The sequence below is a fragment of the Muntiacus reevesi genome, chromosome 1 (assembly GCF_963930625.1).
Source record: "Muntiacus reevesi chromosome 1, mMunRee1.1, whole genome shotgun sequence".
Classification (NCBI taxonomy): Eukaryota; Metazoa; Chordata; class Mammalia; order Artiodactyla; family Cervidae; genus Muntiacus; species Muntiacus reevesi.
The window spans coordinates 196,239,501-196,259,280 of NC_089249.1; the positions used below are offsets into that span (position 1 = coordinate 196,239,501).

The following is a 19,780-nucleotide window of genomic DNA, read 5'->3' on the forward strand; positions in this document are numbered from 1 at the left end:
GTTCCAGCCATGCTCTCAACCAAAGCAGTGATGGCCATTACACCTGGGAGAAGCCCAACTTCCTTAGGTTTCCTGTTGCAGCCCCAGGTGTCCTGACTCTGAAACTGTTGTTCATTGTTGCTGTTCAATCACTCAATTGGGTCTGACTCTCTGAGACCCCATGGCCTGCAATACTCCAGGACCCAATCCTGGTCAAGCTCTGCCCCATCTGAAGACTGGGCAAGGATGGGCTCAGGGCTGGTGTGCAGAGACCAGGCACCAACACGGCCCAGGGATTCACCCACACCAAGCTGGGCAAAGATCCTGGAAGCATTTGCGCTGTCCATGGTCCTGAAAGGGTCTCCTACTGGGCTGTTGGCCTGAAGACCCTGCAGTCTCCTGAACGCACAGACTTGCTGGGGGCTTCTCCAAGGTCCCCTCACATTGACGGTGTCTGACCACATTGCCAGGATGTGAGGTTATGCTTGTGACTGGTCTCTGGAAAATGCAGCTGGTCAGCCTTATAGGAAGTGCAGTTTCATCACAGTGGCTCTGCTCTGACTTGCCTAAATAGTATTGCCTTTTCTTCTCCAATGTCTGAGGCATTGTATTACTTTTGAGCTTCACCTTTGAAAGCAAAATGAAATTTTACTTTGAATAAAAAGAGAAGATGATTAAAAAAGGGGGAGGGGGGAATGAAATGACTGCCAGTCATGGAGAATGTTCTCAGAGCATTTGGACCACCCTCTTCTCTCCCTGCAGAAATGAGTCTCAAATTACATGGTGCATCACAGGCATTCAGAGGGTTGTTACAACTCTGATTTCTGGATCCAAACCCAAGTGAATCCAGGAAGAGACCCATAATGTGATTTCTGGCTTCCCAATTGATGCCAATCCTGCTAGTACAGGCACCACACACTAAGAACTGAATCCTGGCACATCAATCAGATAGGATTCAAAGACAGAAAGCTCCAGGTATTTACCCGAGAGATGTGAGAACACGTGGCCACACACACGCACACACAAATATTATATTTATATTAGAATAGATCTTTATTTATAGTGGAAAAATGGAAGTAACTCAAATATACATCAACATGGGGCATGGATAAACAGATTGTGATATACAATAGTGTGAAATGCTACTCAGCAATAAAAGGAACAGACTAACAACATATGCATGAAATGGATGAATTCCAAAATCATCATCAAGATGAGTGAAACATGGCAGACACCAAGAGGTCATACTGTATGCTTCCATGTGTATGGACTTAAAGAATTGACAGAATTAATCTGTTGCTATAGAAATCAGAATAATTGTTTCCAGGGTGGAAGACTGGGGATAGATGATTGAAAGGATTATGTGGGGACTTTCAGGAGTAATGCAAACACTCTATATCTTGATTTGACTGATGTAGTTAATAGATACACATGCAGGAGTAAGAGAGTTCAATTTCTGGGTTGGGAAGATTCCTGGGGAAGAAAATAGCAACCGACTCCAGTATTCTTGACTGGGAAATTCCATAGACAGAGGATCCTGTTGGATTAAGTCCATGGGGTCACAATGAGTTAGAGATAACAGAGTGACTAGACAAAAACAGCATATACATGTATATATATTTTCAAACTTACCAAGTCTAAGATCTACATATCTCTGTGTAAGATATCTTAATTGAAAACATACAGTGCTGTAACACTACACAAAATATTCAACCAAAGCATACATTCTGTGAGCAATTCTACTGTAGGATGAAGCAGTTCTCCTGGGTACTTGAGTCACATGGCTGATTCTTTCTCCAGGGTGATTGGGAGGATGACATGGAACTGTTCGTCGTTTTCAGACTGAAGTATTGCTTCTTGTTTTCCCCCATAAATTAGATGATTTTTCCATCTCCATGTGCGAATTTATGGGAGAAACAGAAAGAGAAATAATGCTGAAATATTCCTGAAAGTAATTATTGACATCATTTGTTGGGAATTTCCTGACAAAAAGGTGAGGTTCATATTGAGGCATGGATCCCAGGCAAAGTCTGAGTGTTTTTCTTCCAGGCTTAATGTTCTTAATTTTGTTTTTTGCATCTCAGAAAGTTGAAGATATGAAAGTAATCATGATGATATGAAAGTAAGATGATGAAGTCTGGCCTACTTATCTCAGCCATGAGGAGACTGATGTCAATATCACACCCAAATTAATTTCAGAAGTAGGACTGAAACCAAGGTCTCATATTCCTACATCTCACCTGAATCCATCCTATTTATCCCTTCATTCATTTTCCTTCATCATTATCAAGTAAAAGAAGAAAGGTGTTTTGTAATGTCTATCACTTTCTTCAAGTACTATTTTGCCTATACTGTTGTCCTTAAATTACATCTTTTTTTTTTTTTTTTTTAAACACCGGTGTTCTACAAAATGTAAAGATGTTTTCCACAGGAAAAAAAAATCCTGGCTAAAGATGTTTGGCAAGTCCCGAGTTCTGTGGCCTCTTTGAAGGTTTATAAAGCATAGGCCTGGTTAAGGCTCAGAGCATACCAGCAGTGAAACAGCTGTCTGGCAACTTTGTGGAACTCATGAACTAGTATAACTTAGTAATGACATAACGTATCTAAGAAAAAGTTTCATTCGTGTTTCTGTAACTCCAAGGTTTGGACTTAGCTTGCTCCTGTTGTTTTTTAGTCGCTAAGTTGTGTCCTACTCTTTGTGACCCCATGGACTATACAGTCCTCCAGGCTCCTCTGTCCATGGGATTTCCCAGGCAAGAATACTGGAGTGGGTTGCCATTACCTTTCCAGGGGATCTTCCTGACCCTGGATCAAACTCGTGTCTCCTACATTGTTAGATGGGTTCTTTACCACTGAGCCACCGGGGACGCTCTTGGACTCAGAAACCAATAATTCCAGAAAAGTAAAATCATTCACTGTGCAGATCATATGTGGTAAGTATGCTATTATCCTACCCTAGAGATGCTCAGAGTCAGACACTGCACAGTAAGCTGAGACAGAGACGCTAACAGGTTCCTGTACCAAGAGGCAACGTGTGGTCTCATCACACTACTGGGTGAGGGGCAGACCCAACTGCCGGCAGAAGAGAGCATTTCAAATTAGGAAACAGCATGGGCTAGAGGAGGAAATCATCTTACCACATGGGTTTGGGTGGTAGAGCTGGAAAGGGTGTAGCTGTCAGACTCTGTCTTTTTACTCATACGCCTAAGCCACTTCACATATTCCTCTCTCACCTGAAAAAGATGGTAAATGAAAATCTTGCGTTTAAATACATTCCAGATATATGCATGAATGCTACCAAAATAGTGTTTATTTTTCCATTTATATTTGCAGATAACCCATAGAGGCTATATCAAACAGATTGAACTATGAGTGATTGTGTGTTAGTGGCTCAGTCATGTCTGACTCTTTGAGACCCCATGGACTGTAGACTGCCAGGTGCCTTTGTCCATGGGATTCTTAGGCAAGAATAGTGGAGTGGGTAGTCATTCCCTTCTCCAGGGGGTATTCCTGGCCCAGAAATCATACCCAGGTCTCCTGCACTGCAGGTAGATTCTTTAGTGTCTGAGCCACCAGAGAGGCCCCTATGAGTGATTACAGAGATATTATTTGTGGATCAGCCCATTCATATTCATGTTAATGATAACATAGCATTTATATCATCCCTAAGAACATGAGCAGTTTTCCGTAACTACTGAGAATTGCTTCCTCCTCTCAATAATGTTGTTCAGTTGCTAAGTCTTGTCCTACACTTTGCAACCCCGTGGACTGCAGCACGCCAGGCTTCCCTGTCCTTCAGTATCTCCTGGAATTTGCTCAAACTCATGTCCATTGAGTCGATGATGCCATCCAACAATCTCATTCTCTGTTCCCCATTCTCCTCCTGCCCTCCCTCAATCTTTCCCAGTATCAGGGTCTTCTCCAAAGATTTGACTCATCCCATCAGGTGGCCAAAGGATTGGAGCTTCAGCTCTAGCATAAGTCCTTCCAATGACTATTCAGGGCTGATTTCCTTTAGGATTGACAGTTTTTATCTCCTTGCTATCCTTAGGACTCTCAAGAGTCTTCTCCAGCACCACAGTTTGAAAGCATCAATTCTTCAATGTCAGCGTTCTTTATGATACCACTCTCACATTCATACTTGACAACATGTCTCTCTGAGATCCATACAACCTCACTGGAGTGAAACCCAGAGATATCTGCCTATTTACTGAGTCAGAGTGCAATGTAAAATCACTGCTTAAAAAGCTTATATGGTCCAGTCAATGCTGGCACCTGGATTGTAACTATCACTGCACTCTCCTACACTCAGAGCACTGCCCTCACTACACGTCTTTGGGTTCTGGGACTGGCAAGGGTTTCCACATCAACCTTACTTCCTTTCTTTGGCTGGTTGTCTCCTACCCACCTTAAGCCCCTCACTGTCAAGCCTAAGGAAGCCCTACGTGGTAGTTTAATATCCCCCTAACAATTTTCCCCACAGCACAAATCACAGTTGGTTATTCAATGTCTAATTATGTTGTTTCCCATTTCTGATTTCTTCACTGTTCGGAAAGCAGCCCCTGGATCCCCCAAAGCCAGGCATTTAATAATCGTTAAAATCCAATTTGAATATTAAAAAATGGAAAACATTGTCCCCCAAACTTTAGTTTTGTTGGTGTCAGACCCCATATTCATGACCTGAGAAGATGAATGGGGAAGTTACCATCCATTCCTTATTGCAGATTCATCTATTGGGAAATTGGAAAACGGAGACTTGAACTCCCAAAGGTGAATCAAGATGGTGGAGTGGTAGGATATGGAACTTACCTTGTCCCACAAATACATAAATAACGCATCTACAAACAGGGGCTTGAACTCCTGGACTTAGTGGAGAATGGTAGGCTTGGGGAAAATGGGAACACACCATCAGGCAGGAGGGCACTCATGTGGGAGAGAAGGGCTAGCCAGGTAAATGACATGAGAGGACTCAAGTTGGGAGCTGGGAAGAAGACAGGATGTGTCCTATTACCTGCTGGTTGAGGAGGCAGTGGACCAGGAAGATGTAGACTCCCTGAAGGACATTGGTGATGGTGAAAGCATAGGCGGTGATGGATCTGATGGGTTCCTTTATCAGTTCAGCGAGAAAGAAGCCAAGGCACCAGGAACAGCCCAAGAGGAAGAGCTGAGCAATGGCTTTAAATGTCAGCATCCTGTTAACACCAAGAAGGAGAGTCACCAACTCACCACCTTCTCTCTTGAGTAGCATGTTGTCCTGTCTTCAGACCCCATCTGCCTTCCTCTCCAATGGTAGTAGTTTAGTCCCTAAGTTGTGTCTGACTCTTTGCGACCCCATGAACTGTAGCCTGCCAGGCTTCTCTGTCCATGGAATTATTCAGGCAAGAATACTGTAGTAGGTTGCCATTTCCTTCTCCAGGGGATCTTCCCAACCCAGGGATCAAGCCTGTGTCTCCTGCATTGGCAGGCAGATTCTTTACCACTGAGCCACCTGGGAAGCCCATTCTCTCTAGTTACTGGTGAAATTTTCTCAAGCCAGGATGGACTTGGAGAAAATGGGGTTTTGAGTGCAATATTTGGAAGTAATGGCTATCATTTCCATTGTAAAAACTCTAATAGATGAACATGAGTTTATTCCATGGGTGTTTTCCTCTAATATGAATATTTATAATTGGAATGATATTTTGTGGTGGTGGTGGTTAGTCACTAAGTCATGTCCAACTCTTGTGACCCAATGGACTGTAGCCTGCTAGGCTCCTCTGTCCATGGGATTTCCCAGGCAAGAATACTGAAGTGGGTTGCCATTTCCTCTTCAAGGAAAGGTATTTTACTATTATTTTTTTTAATGTGGCAAAAACACATAACACAAAATTTACTACAACTATATTTGAACACACAGTTCAGAGGCATTCAATATATTCACATTGTTGTGTCACTAGCACAACACTATCTTTCTACTGAGCTTTTTTTTCACCCTGAAGAACTGAAACTCTGTATCCATAAAACAATAAATACACATTCCTTCCTACCCCACCCCTTGGCAACATCAATTCTACTTTCTGGTTCTATGAATCTTCTCATTAATTTCAAGGTTTCAATATATATGATTTTAAGGGTGATTCTCATTTGACAGTGGCTCCTAACACGGTAGGCAACTCTCTACAGATGACTGTTCAGGGGCTTCTCAGGCGCCTCAGTAGGTAAACCATTTGCCGGCCAATGCAGGTGACATGGGTTTGATTGTTGTGTCAGAAAGATGCCATGGAGGAGGAAACAGCAACTCACTCCAGTATTCTTGTCTGGGAAATCCCCTGGATAGAGGAGCCCGGTGGGCTACTGTCCATGAGGTCACAAAGCGCTGAGCACTGCTTAGTAACTGAGCATGCATGCATGCTTGAGAAAGCAATCCTTTAGAACTACAACTCATGCTAAGCCCACTAAACTGTCTAAACCCATTTTACCTTGTGTTTTGTATCTTGGACACATCTTTATTGAGGGAAGAAAGTCGGTCTCTCAAAATCCACAGGGTTATCGAGTAAAAGATTAAGTTTATCTGAAAGAAAAAAAAAGATACTAACTGTGGACCAACATACTGAGTCAATATTTTTTTGTTTTAATTTTTTTAATTGTATTTTTTCCATTTATTTTTATTAGTTGGAGGCTAATTACTTTACAATATTGTAGTGGTTTTTGTCATACATTGACGTGAATCAGCCATGGGTTTACATGTATTCCCCATCCCGATCCCCCCTCAGAGTCAATTTTTTTTATCATGGCCATTCTGACCCGTGTGAGGTGAACTACTCGTTGTAGTCTGATCTGCATTTCTCTAATAGCTCATGACATTGAGCATTTTTTCATGTGTCTCTTGGCCATCTGTGTGTCTTCTTTGGAGAAATGTCTATGTAGGTCTTCTGCCCATTTTTTGATTGGGTGTATTTTTTCTTATATTGAGTTTCATGAGCTGTTTGTATATTTTGGAGATTCATTCCTTGTAGGTTGCTTTGCTTGCCATTATTTTCTCCCATTCTGAGGGCTGCTGTTTCGTCTTTTTATGGTTTTCTCTGACGTATGTATACTGCCATGTGTAAAGACACCATGTGTAGAGAGCTGCAGATAGCTCGTGGGAACCCGCCGAAGAGCACAGGGGGCCTAGCTGGGTGTTCTATGGTGACCTAGAGGGTGAGACGGGGGTGGGTGAGAAGGAGGCCCATGAGAGAGGGGATATGTGTGGTGGCTCAGATAGTAAAGAATCTGCCTGCAATGTGGGAAACCAGGGTTCGATCCCTGAGTCAGGAAGATCCTTGGAGAAGGGAATGCCAACTCACTCCAGTAATCTTGCTTGGAGAATTCCATGGACATCAGAGCCTAGTGGGCTATGGTCCATGGAGTTGCAAAGAGTTGGACATGACTGAGTGACTAACATGCTACATGCTATAGCTAATGCACTTTGCTGTGCAACATTGCAAGGCAACTATACCCTAAGAAAAAACATAGAGAGTCAAAATAGAAAGCACTGAAGATCATGGGAAAAGGTATGAGATTTTATGGTTAGAATATGTTGAAACTTGGGGACTTCCCTGGTGGTCCAGTGGTTAAGACTCCATGCTTCCAATGCAGGGGATGCAGGTTCCATCCCTGGTCAGGAACTAGGATCCCACATGCCTCATAACACAGCCAAATAGTTAAAAAAAGAATATATTGAAATTCCTTTGGAGCAGATTGGGGATACTTGTACAGTACCACCAAGGAGCTCCTGAAAGCCCACAAAAGAACGTGCACATGCAAAGGCGGCACAAACAGTGCAGTGTGCTGTCTCCACCAATGCCTTTCCTTGCACACACGGGCCATGGGCAGATATTTTCCAGGCTCACTTCAGATAGTCTGGGGCATGTGGCTGAATTCCAGTGGATGAGATGTTGGTCACAGTGACATATGCCTGAATCTTACAGTTTTCAACTCTTCCCCTCCAGCAACAACCAATGAGGTCATGTGTCAAAATAATAGAAAAGCTGAGGACTTCCCTGGTGCCAGAGGCGCTAACAATCTGCCTGCCAATGCAGGGGATATGAGTTCAATCCGTGGTCTGGGAAGATCCCACATGCCTTGGAGCAACAAGGTTCATGTGCCAGAACTATTGAGTCCACATGCTGTGACTTCTGAAGCCCGCACGCCTACAGTCTGTGCTCCACAAGAGAAGCCACCTCAGTGAGAAACCTGAGCACCCAAGAAAGAGGAGCCCCCGCTCAGCCAACTAGAGAGAGCCTGCACAAAGCAATGAAGAGCCTGCACAGTCATAAAGAAAGTAAGGCTGAATCCCACATGGGGAGGAGCCTCTTGATCCACTCTGGGCTTTGCAAAAACAGCACACAAAAACGTATTTGCTCTGTCAAGTCATTGAGATGTTGGGACTTCTTTGTCACTGTAACACACTTTAGCCTAAACTGACTAATCATCAGACTATATCCTAAGAGTTGAACAAACTGAAGAAGATTTAAGAACACTTGGTGAAATAACTTTCAAATTACATAATCCTGTCATATTCACAATTACATTTTTATGCATCCACCAATTTGTTTATTCAACAAATATATACTAAGTATGTATTGTATGCTATATATTAGAGATACAAGGATGACTTCTTCTCTATTCCTCAGCATTTAAATATGCTCAAAAATTTTTTCCCTTTTTTAGACTTTTATTTTTATCATTAAAAAATGTATTTATTTTAATTGGAGGCTAATTACTTTGCAATATTGTGGTGGTTTTTGCCATACATTGACATGAATTAGCCATGGGTGCACGCGCATGTGTCCCCCCATCCTGAAGCCCGCTCCCAGCTCCCTCCCCATACCATCCCTCTGAGTTTTTCTAGAGCTTCAGCTTTGAGGGCCCTGCTTCATGCATCACACTTGCACTGGTCATCTGTTTTACATTTGGTAATATACAAGTTTCAGTGCTATTCTCTCAAATGATCCCACCCGTGCCTTCTCCCACATAGTCCAAACGTCTGTTCTTTACATCTGTGTCTCTTTTCTTTTTTTAATTTTTTTATTAGTTGGAGGCTCATTACTTCACAACATTGCAGTGGATTTTGTCACACATTGACATGTATCAGCCATAGAGTTACACGTATTCCCCATCCCGATCCCCCCTCCCACCTCCCTCTCCACCTGACTCCTCTGGGTCCTCCCAGTGCACCAGGCCCGAGCACTTGACTCATGCATCCCACCTGGGCTGATGATCTATTTCACCATAGATAATATACATGCTGTTCTTTCGAAACATCCCACCCTCACCTTCTCCCACAGAGTTCAAAAGTCTGTTCTGTACATCTGTATCTCTTTTTCTGTTTTGCATATAGGGCCATCGTTACCATCTTTCTAAATTCCATATATATGTGTTAGTATGCTGTAATGTTCTTTATCTTTCTGGCTTACTTCACTCTGTATAATGGGCTCCAGTTTCATCCATCTCATTAGAACTGATTCAAATGAATTCTTTTTAACGACTGAGTAATATTCCATGGTGCATATGTACCACAGCTTCCTTATCCATTCATCTGCTAATGGGCATCTAGGTTGCTTCCATGTCCTGGCTATTATAAACAGTGCTGCGATGAACATTTGGGGTGCACGTGTCTCTTTCAGATCTGGTTTCCTCGGTGTGTATGCCCAGAAGTGGGATTGCTGGGTCATATGGCAGTTCTATTTCCAGTTTTTTAAGAAATCTCCACACTGTTTTCCATAGTGGCTGTACTAGTTTGTATTTCCACCAACAGTGTAAGAGGGTTCCCGTGTCTCTTTTATTGTCTTGCCTGTAGGTTTGTCATTACTGTCTTTCTAAATTCCATATATATGTGTTAATATACTGTATTGGTGCTTTTCTGACTTACTTCACTATGTATAATAGGCTCCAGTTTCATCCACTTGTTAGAACTGACTCAAATGCATTCTTTTCTATAGCTGAGTAATATTTCATTGTGTATATATACCACAACTTCCTTATCCATTTGTCTGCCAATGGATATCTAGGTTGCTTCCATGTCCGAGCAATTGTAAACAGTGCTGCAATGAACACTGGAGTATATGTGTCTCTTTTGACTCTGGTTTCCTCAGTGTGTATGCTCAGCAGTGGGATTACTGGGTTGTATGGCAGCTTTATTTCCAATTTTTTAAGGTACCTCCACACTGTTCTCCACAGTGGCTGTACTAGTTTGAATTCCCACCAACAATGTAAGACGGTTTCCTTTCCTCCACACCCTCTTCAGCATTTATTGTTTGTAGACTTTTTGATGGCAAAAATATGCTCAAAAAATTTAAATAAAGACATATGCTCAAACATCTATTAAAAGGAAACGAATGAATGTTAAAATCGTACCTATTTTGCCCTCCTACAATGTTGGTAGGGATGTAAATTGGTAAAACCAGGATGGAGATCAGTATGGAGATTCTTTTAAAAACTAAAACTAGAACTACTATACGACTCAGCAATCCCACTCCTGAGCATGTATCCAGAGATAGCCATACTTTGAAAAGATACAAGTTCCCCAATGTTCACTGCAGCTCTGTTTATACTATCCAAGACATGGAAGCAACCTAAATGTTCATCAACAGAGGAATGGATAAAGCAGATGTAAATATATACAACGGAATATCATTCAGTCATAAAAAGAATGAAATCATGCCGTATGCAGCAACATGGTTACAACTTGAGATTATCCTACTAAGTGAAGTTAAGTCAGAGAAAGACAAATATCATATGCTCTTGCTTATAGGTGAAAACTAAAAACAATATACAAATGAATTTAAATACAAAAGAGAAATAGATCGACAAACAGAAAACAAACTATGGTTACCAAAGGGGAAGTGGGGAGAAGGATAAATTAGGAGGTTGGAATTAACATATGCACATTACTATATATGAACAGGTAAACAATAATGACCTACTGTATAGCATAGGGAACTATATTCAATTCTTTGACATAATTATAATGAAAAAAAATCTGAAAAATATATTCTTTTATATATATGAGACTTTTATATGTATGTAAAACTTATATATATATATAAAGTATCCATATATATATACTTTTCCAGATTCTTTTCTATTATATATATATATGGCTGAATCTCTTTACTGTATAGTTGAAACTAACACAACACTATAAATCAGCTATACTGCAATAAAAAATAAAAAATAGTACCTCTTTTGATCTTCAAATTAAGCTGAACACTACATACCACACACACATACTCTCTATATATACATGGCACCTGAGACAGACAGACACTGCAAACCTACCAAGATGACTGCTGATACGGGTCCTAAGAAACTCAAGATAAATCCTTTCTCTATGTTGATCCAGCAACTGAAAAACAGAAAGCAACAGTAGCAGCATTTAAAAAAGTAATGGAATGCAATAAATGATGTGCAATAGATAATATTTACATAGGATTTTTTGGGCTTCCCAGTGGCTCACTGGTAAAGAATCCATCCTCTATGCAGGAGATGCAGGAGACGTGGGTCCAATCCCTGCGTGGGGAAGAGCCTCTGGAGAAGGGTATGACCCACTTCAGTATTCTAGAGAAACCCATGGACAGAGGAGCCTGGTGGGCTACAGTCCATAGGGTCACAAAGAGTCGGATACAACTGAAGCGACTGAGCAAGCATATAGCATTTACATGTGTCAGGTACCATTCTAATACTTGGAAGTAGATAGTATTACTGTCTTTATTTTACAAGTGAGAAGACCTAGGAAAGAATTTAACTGTCCCCAGAGTCACCAGGCTAGTAAGTGAGGAACCTTGAATTTGGAACCAGGTAATCAAGTCTAGAATTCATGCTCCTTCAAGTTTATGGAAGCATTTGGTTATGACAGCAAATATTTGTAAAGAATTTCAAATGTCTATCACTTAGAGGTTAATTTTAAAAAGATTGTAAGAATACACAATGTAACATATTAAATGATGACATATATCTGTATTATTAATGTAGAAAAAGTCCACTACATATTATTAAGGGAATAAACAAACTACATGCAGTACCTTTATCATGATCCCATTTTTATAAAAATATATGTTTACATGTATATTATATATATTGGGCTTCCCTGATAGCTCAATTGGTAAAGAATCTGCCTGCAATGCAGGAGACCCCGGCTCAACTCCTGAGTCAGGAGGATCCCCTGGAGAAGGGATAGGCAACCCAGTATCTTTATCGTGATCCCATTTTTATATATTTATATGTGTATTTACATATATTTAAGGAGCTTCCCAAGTGGTGCAGTTGGTAAAGAAACCACCTGCCAAAGCAGGAGACACTGGAGACATGGGTTCAAACTCTAGGTCAAGAAGATCCCCTGGAGTAGCGAAGGGCAATCCACTCCAGTATTCTTGCCTGGAAAATTCCATGGACAGAAGAGCCTAGTGAGTCCACGGGGTTGCAGATTTGGATATGACTGAGTGACTAACACATACTGGGCTTAGTGGTATTACAGAGGTTCTTTATTAGAATATTATTTTTTATAAAACCAGTTATTACTTTCAGTAATAGTAGTAGCAAAGATCTATAAACATGTGACATTTATAAATATAGACATTTATATAAACAATAAAAATTCATGCTCCTTCCAGTTTACTGTCTGTGTTACTTTACACTAGTCGTTCATCTTTTCTCTCTTAACCTGTTTGCTTAGTATACAAAATGGGAACAATTGGAGCACTTTCCTCTAGGGATGTTTTGATAGAGTTGAGAAATGGTACATATGAAACAGGGGGCTGTTTTTATTTCTCCAGGGGCTGGAGAAATAAATGTTCAGCATCTTTATTCTCACCCTGAGTCATGATCTACTCAACCCTTCCTTCCTCCCTCAGTTTCCCACGGAGACAGGTGTGTACCCACATCCCCGACAGCACATTTTCAGTCCCGTACTCACTGCTTAGCGGTGCCGTATCCTTGGGGGTTGATCGCGGCAGACACAGCCACAATCACCGCCGGGACCCCGTAGCCTACAGGGTACATGAACCTCTTCTTGAATCTGCCTGCGCTGGTGTAGTTGGCCACCTTGAGGTTCCTGACAGTGAGGAAGAGGTGCAGCCCTTCGAGGAACATCCAGGTGAAGGCAGCCAGGTAGAGGTAATGCAGTACACCTGCGATGACCTTGCACAGCGCCTGGAGGGGAGAGGGGGGCCATTGGAGCGTTTCTGGGGGCAATGACCTCACCATCTGCTCTTCACCAGGGTTGTCTCTGGGAGACTTTGGTGAGAGATGCTCCTTAGCCTTCTTCACATGTCCTTCTTCTCTTTAGAGTCATGTCTCCAAACGGATGGATGGTCCCCCTTGTCTATTCCCATGCATTGGCCGGATGTCACTTGGGCCACCCAAGAAAAACTGAAAATATATCATGTTTAAAGCTGAATGGGGGACTTCCCTGGTGGTCCAGGGCTTAAAATCCATCTGCCAATGCAGAGGACACAGGTTTGATCTCTTGTCTGGCAAGATTCCACAGGCCATGGGGCAATTAAGCCCAAACACCACAACTACTGAAGACTGAGCCCTAAAGCCCATGCTCTGAAACAAGAGAAGCCATTGCAGTGAGAAGTCCATGTACTGCAAGGAGGAGTAGCCCCTACTCGCTGCAACTAGAGAAAGCTCGCAGCAGTGAAGACCCAGCACAGCCAAAAATAGCTAACTAGCTAACTAAAGTTCAAAGAGATCTTTGTCCATCTTAAAATGGAAGAAGAAAATATTCAAAGTGTGTTAAGGACTGCAGAAATCAGATAGCCCTTTGCCTGTTGGCTAATGGATGCTAGACTTCTCTGAGTCGGATGAAGCTGGTGCTGGCCAGGGCTGTCTCCATTCCAAGAACCCTTAACCACCTCCTTGCCCCCTTTCCCCTTCTGAGGATGAGATTAATCCTCATAGAAAGCTTAATGGCCAGCTTGTCCTGCCATGATCACCATGTCTTCCATCTTGATCACTGCCCAGAACTGAAGTCACTCTGGTCTGTGTGGCATATATTTTGGGTACATGAATTAATGAATGAGTGACACCTCCAATATTCTTATCCCCATAAAGCCCCATAGTTTTCTCTTTTGAGCCAACGGCTCATGGTTTCCTCCACTATGAAAGCATCTGCTCTGAATGACATTTTCTGTAGTAAGCAAGCCCTCCCCCATCTTTCTTCAGGTTCACTGAATGTTCCCTCCATGTCTTTAGACCACTGGAACTTGAAAAAGTCAATTTTCCCCTCTCTTTAGGTTGCACAGCATGCCGTATGGAATCTTAGTTACTTACTTGACCAGGGATTGAACTCACGCTCCCTGCACTGGAATTGTGGAGTTTAACCACTGGACCACCAGGAAAATGATGCCCCCGCCTCCCACCTCCACGCCTTTGATAAAAGTATCACCTGACTTTTGTTTGAGGACACTGCTTTCCACACATTTCAAGAGAACGGTGGCCAATCTCCATTGTTTGAGGGAAATGGGTTTCTTCTACACCTCTCATGCTCTCTTCTGGACCATTGACTCTCTTTTCAAGATGGATAAAACCCTCCTCTCTTTGGAATCATGTCCTGAGTCTTTCCAGCAACCTCTCATTCCTTGCAGAACTCCACTCACTTTCTGGTTTCTCCCCCGCACTCCTTGAAGATGTTGCTGCGTGAAACAATGCTTGATATCAAACCTGCTAGCTTGGAGTCATAAGTCAGTGACTCTCAGGACCCATCTCCACTGTGCATTGTTCATTCAGTCTGTACAAGTTTTTAAACTGACAATTAACTGGTGAAAGGACATGAAGAAAACTGTGAGTTCTGGGCATGTTCTATATCTTGATCAGGGTGACCGTTTTATATCTCTGTCTCTATATCTGGGCTTCCCTGGTGGCTCAGGTGGGTAAATAACCCGACCGCCAGCCAATGCAGGAGATGTGGGTTTGATCCCTGGGTCAGGAAGATCCCCTGGAGCAGGAAATAGCAACCCACTTCGGTATTCTTGCCTGGGATATCCCAAGGAGGGAGGAGCCTGGCAGGCTGTGATCCATGGGGTTGCAAAAGAGTCGGACACAACTTAGCGACTAAACAACAATATATCTATGCCTACAGACATAGATAATGCCAAGTTCCTCTGTCTATGGAATTTTCCAGCAACATATTTAATATACAAGTTAGCCATGAGAAAGGAGGATTCCTGCCTTCTGCAACAACACAGATGAACCTTGAGTGCTTTATGCTCAGGAGATTGTCAAAGACAAATACTGTATAATCTCTTATCTAAAAAGAAAAATGGAATCTAAAAATCTCAGACTTGTTGAAAGAAAAAATGAGTAAAAACCTTATTGTCAGGAGACAGACGTTGGGAGGATAAGATTGATGTAATTTGAGGGTATGAACATGTAAGGAGTGTTAAGTAACCCATGGGAATGAATACACAGTTCCATAAATATACTGAAAGCCACTGAGGTGTACATTTAAAAAGGGCAAATTACAGATGTATGAATTATACTGTTGACACTATGTATAAAATAGTCCAATAAAAATTAAAGAAAAAGCTGTTTTTAAAAAAAAGAAGAGGAGCGCGGGGGCAGGGTAGTCAGACCCAGGCGGGGCTGGGGGCGGTGGGGGCGCCGCGGTCACGTCGCCCCGCCGCCCCCAGGGCGTGTTCCCCACGATCCGGCGCCAGAAGACCGCCGTCTTCACGGACGCCAAGGAGTCGAGCATGTTCGAGCTGAAGCGCATCGTCGAAGGTATCCTCAAGCGGTCGCCGGATGAGCAGCGGCTGTACAAAGACGACCGGCTTCTGGACGACGGCAATACGCTGGGCCAGTACGGCTTCACCAGCCAGCCAGCACGGCCTCAGCCCCGGCCACTGTGGGGCTGGCCTTCGGGGCAGATGAGGCATTCGAGGCCCTGCGCATCGAGCCCTTCTCCAGACCACCTGAGCTGCTGGACGTGATGAAGCCGCAGGACTCAGGAAGCAGCGCCAATGAACAGGCTGTGCAGTGAGAGGCCTCCCCCTCCCCCACCCCAACTGTCCCCCCTCAATAGAAGATTTGGGTGTCCAAAAAATAAAAATGAAAAAAAAAATTTTTAAAAGAAGAAGGGAATTCCCTGGCAGTCCAGTTTAGGAATTGGCACTTTCACTGTTGTGGGCTTAGGTTCAATCTTTTGTTGGGAGCTAACATCCTCCAAGTCATGTAGCATGGCCAAAATAAAAAATAAGTAAGAAAGGGTTTTGGCTAATTCTCCTACCTCGGGCTCTGTCCGTGTGATGCCTGTGAGGAAGAGGAGGTAGGCCAGGAAGAGGCAGATGGAGAGCTGCAGGTGGAGGGAGGTGCTGGTGTTCCGGATGGATCGACACAGGAGGAAGGTGAGGGCCGCCAGGAGGAGGCAGAGCAGAGACAGGCTCAGCCCCGCGTGGGTGATCATGGTCAGCACGGGGTCCTCCTAGATGCGGCAGGAGAAAAGAGACTCCAGCTCATTTTTGTTTTGGATGCTGTGGTGCTCAATAGGCCAATAAGCCAATTGTGGTTCCCAATAAGAACTCTCAATGGATGGTGTTAATTTCCTCGTGAGAAACTGAGCAGATCAATGGTGGCCAGACTGGACTTCCCTCTCAGTCCACTGGTGAAGAATCGACCTGTCATTGCAGGGGACACGGGTTCCATCCCTGGCGTGGATGGGGCAGCTAAGCCCGTGTGCCACAACTCCTGAGCCCACCTGCTGCGATTACTGAGCCTGTGTGCTGCAACTAGTGAAGCCCATGTGCCCTAGAGCCCACATTTGGGCTCCTCTGCAACAAGAGAAGCCATCACAATGAGCAGCCTGGGCTCCACAACTAGAGAGAGCACATGTGCAGCAATGAAGATCCAGGCAGCCAAAAATAAATAATTTTTTAAAAAAGATGTAGAATATTGAAATGAAACATGACTCTCATCCAAACAATAAAAAAATGATAGCCAACAAAATCGTCACTTTTCTCTGTCTCAATGGAGAGATGAGTTTGCACAGCAAAAAGGAGACATTAACTCAAATTCTTCCCAAGAGAGATGAGACATGGGAACTATTTCAATTTTAACAGAGCACAGAAGGAACAGGTGGTTGTTACAGGAGTGGGTGTGAAGAAATCCACCAGAAGTTCACCAAATTCCTGAAGGCTGAATGCAGTGGTTTTGGACGACTAGGTTTCCCAGATAGAAGGGATGTTTCACTCACAAGTTCTATCCCATGAGAACATAGGAAAAGAGGCTCCACACCATTAGTCATCAGGGTCATATAAATTAAAACCACAATGAGATGAAACTGGAGCCCATTATATAGAGGGAAGTAAGCCAGAAAGATAAAGACCAATACAGTATACTGATGCATATATATGGAATTTTAAAAGATGGTAATGATAACCCTATATACAAAACAGAAAAAGAGACACAGATGTACAGAACAGACTTTGAGACTCTGTGGGAGAAGGCGAGGGTGGGATGTTCAGAGAGAACAGCATTGGAACAAGTATACTATCAAGGGTGAAACAGATCACCAGCCCAGGTTGGATGCATGAGACAAGTGCTCAGGGCTGGTGCACTGGGAAGACCCAGAGGGATGGGATGGGGAGGGAGGCGGGAGGGGGGATCAGGATGGGGAACACATGTAAATCCATGGCTGATTCATGTCAATGTATGGCAAAAACCACTACAATATTGTAAAGTAATTACAACTAATAAAAATAAATGAAAAAAATAAATTAAAACAACAACGAAATGCCACTACATACCTCCTAAAAGGGTGGTATTTTTTTAACAAGAAAAAAGAGAAATTTATGTTAATGCATACATATGGAATCTAGAAAAATGGTGTTGATGAATGAATGTACTTGCAGAGCAGGAATAGAGACTCAGACATAGAGAATAGACTTGTGTTCACAGTGGGGGAAGGAGAGGGTGGGACCAGTTGAGACAGTGGCACTGGAACATATACACTGTGGCTTCCCAGGTAGCATTGAAACAAATACATTACCATGTGTAAAATAAATAGCTAGCTGGAAGATGCAATATAGCACAGGGAGTTCAGCTTGGTACTCTGTGATGACCTAATAGGGTGGGATGGGGTTTCAGTAAGAGGGAGACTCAAAAGGGAAGGGAATGTTGGTATACAAATTCATGTTGGTGTACAGCAGAAGCTAACATAGCATTGTAAAGCATTATCTTTCAATTTAAAAAAATGAAAAAGAGGAAGAAGAGAGGAAGCTACATAGCTATTACTCTGTGAATATTTTTTCATCTTCTTTTTGAAGATCCCTGCCTTCCATCCCAGCACTGTCCTACAGCAGAGCTGTGTGTGTGTTTATGTCATGTGTGTTTATATACATACCTTCAGCTCGACCGAGGCCACGAGGATGGCAAAGGTGGACAGATGGCTGCAACTGCACACAGTTTGAGTTCCGTTGTAAAAGATCACATGGCACCCTTCATTAGACCAGACCAGCTCATCCCAGTAGACACAAAGAGACTTTTTGCTTTCCCCTATCATCTGGAAAGAAAATTGCTGGTTTATGAGACACTATCATTTAAAATCTGAAGCTTCCCACATATACATGCACACACATGCATGCACACAACATGCAACGAAATACTATTCAACCATAACAAAGAAGGACATAATGCCATTTGCAACAACACAGATAGGCCTAAAGGATATTATGCTTAGTAAAATGTCAGGCAGATAAAGACAAATACTCTATATTATCTCCTATATGTGGAATCTAAAAAATAAAACAAATGAATGGAACATAAAAAACAGAAACAAGCTCACAGATATAGAAAACAAACTTGTGCTTATCAAGGGTGGGGAGAGACAAATTAGGACTATGGGATTAACAGATACAAACTACTATCTATTAAAAAGATAAGCAACAATGATTTACTATATAGCACAGGAAACTCTACCCACTATTTTGTAATAACCTTTAATGAAATATAATCTGCAAAAATACTGGGTTACCATATTGTATGCATGCGTGCGTGCTTAGTCATGTCTGACCAGAATCCTCTGTCCATGAAATTTTCCAGGCAAGAATATTGGAGTGAATTACCATTTCCTCCTCCCGGGTGTCTTCCCAACCCAGGGATCAAACCCATATCTCCTTCCTCTCCTGCAGTTTCAGGAGGATTCTTACCACTGAACCACCTGGGAAGCCCACTATATTGTATACTTGAAACCAATATGACATTCTAAATCAGTTCAGTTCAGTCACTTAGTCATGTTTGACTCTTTGCGACCCCATGGACTGCAGCTTGCCAGGCCTCCCTGTCCATCACCAACTCCTGGAGTTTACTCAAACTCATGTCTATTGAGTCAGCGATGCCATCCAACATTTGTCCTCTTTTCCTCCTGCCTTCAATCTTTTCCAGCATCGGGGTCTTTTCTAAGGATTCGGATCTTCACATCAGGTGGCCAAAGTATTGGAGTTTCAACTTCAGCATCAGTCCTTCCAATGAATATTCAGGACTGATTTCCTTTAGGATTGACTGGATTGATCTTCTTGCAGTCCAAGGGACTCTCAAGAGTCTTCTCCAACACCAGAGTTCAAAAGCATTAATTCTTCAGCGCTCAGCTTTCTTTATAGTCCAGCTCTCACATCCATACATGACTACTGTAAAAACCATAGCTTTGACTAGACAGACTTTTGTTGGCAAAGTAATGTCTCTGCTTTTTAATATGCTGTTTAGGTTGGTCATAACTTTCCTCCCAAGGGGCAAGTGTCGTTTAATTTCATGGCTGCTGTCACCATCTGCTGTGATTTAGGAGCCC

The 19,780-nt window shown here is 42.7% G+C and overlaps 1 protein-coding gene and 1 pseudogene across 1 annotated transcript; one reads left to right on the forward strand and one right to left on the reverse strand.

Moving 5' to 3' along the window:
• Nucleotides 1-3,027: 3,027 nt before the first annotated feature.
• Nucleotides 3,028-18,499, reverse strand: LOC136156840 (putative adhesion G protein-coupled receptor E4P). Its single transcript, XM_065919116.1, has 8 exons — nucleotides 18,341-18,499; nucleotides 16,229-16,423; nucleotides 12,914-13,149; nucleotides 11,281-11,347; nucleotides 6,438-6,529; nucleotides 4,991-5,171; nucleotides 3,117-3,212; nucleotides 3,028-3,051 (listed from the first exon to the last, which is right to left on the reverse strand). Exons 1-8 carry the CDS (start codon nucleotides 18,497-18,499, stop codon nucleotides 3,028-3,030), a joined length of 1,050 nt encoding a protein of 349 aa, XP_065775188.1.
• LOC136156177 (elongin-B-like) lies at nucleotides 13,191-15,982 on the forward strand (annotated as a pseudogene).
• Nucleotides 18,500-19,780: the final 1,281 nt, after the last annotated feature.

Bases quoted from the DNA above. Each gene is read 5' to 3' on its own strand.
- LOC136156840 (XM_065919116.1), bottom strand. From the start codon at position 18,499: ATGATAGGGGAAAGCAAAAAGTCTCTTTGTGTCTACTGGGATGAGCTG. The intron at 6,530-11,280 runs GTAGGTTTGCAG...TTTTTCTTTCAG, and splicing joins CCGTATCAGCAGTCATCTTG to ATAAACTTAATCTTTTACTC. The intron at 5,172-6,437 runs GTAAAATGGGTT...TGGTGTTAACAG, and splicing joins TCCAAGATACAAAACACAAG to GATGCTGACATTTAAAGCCA.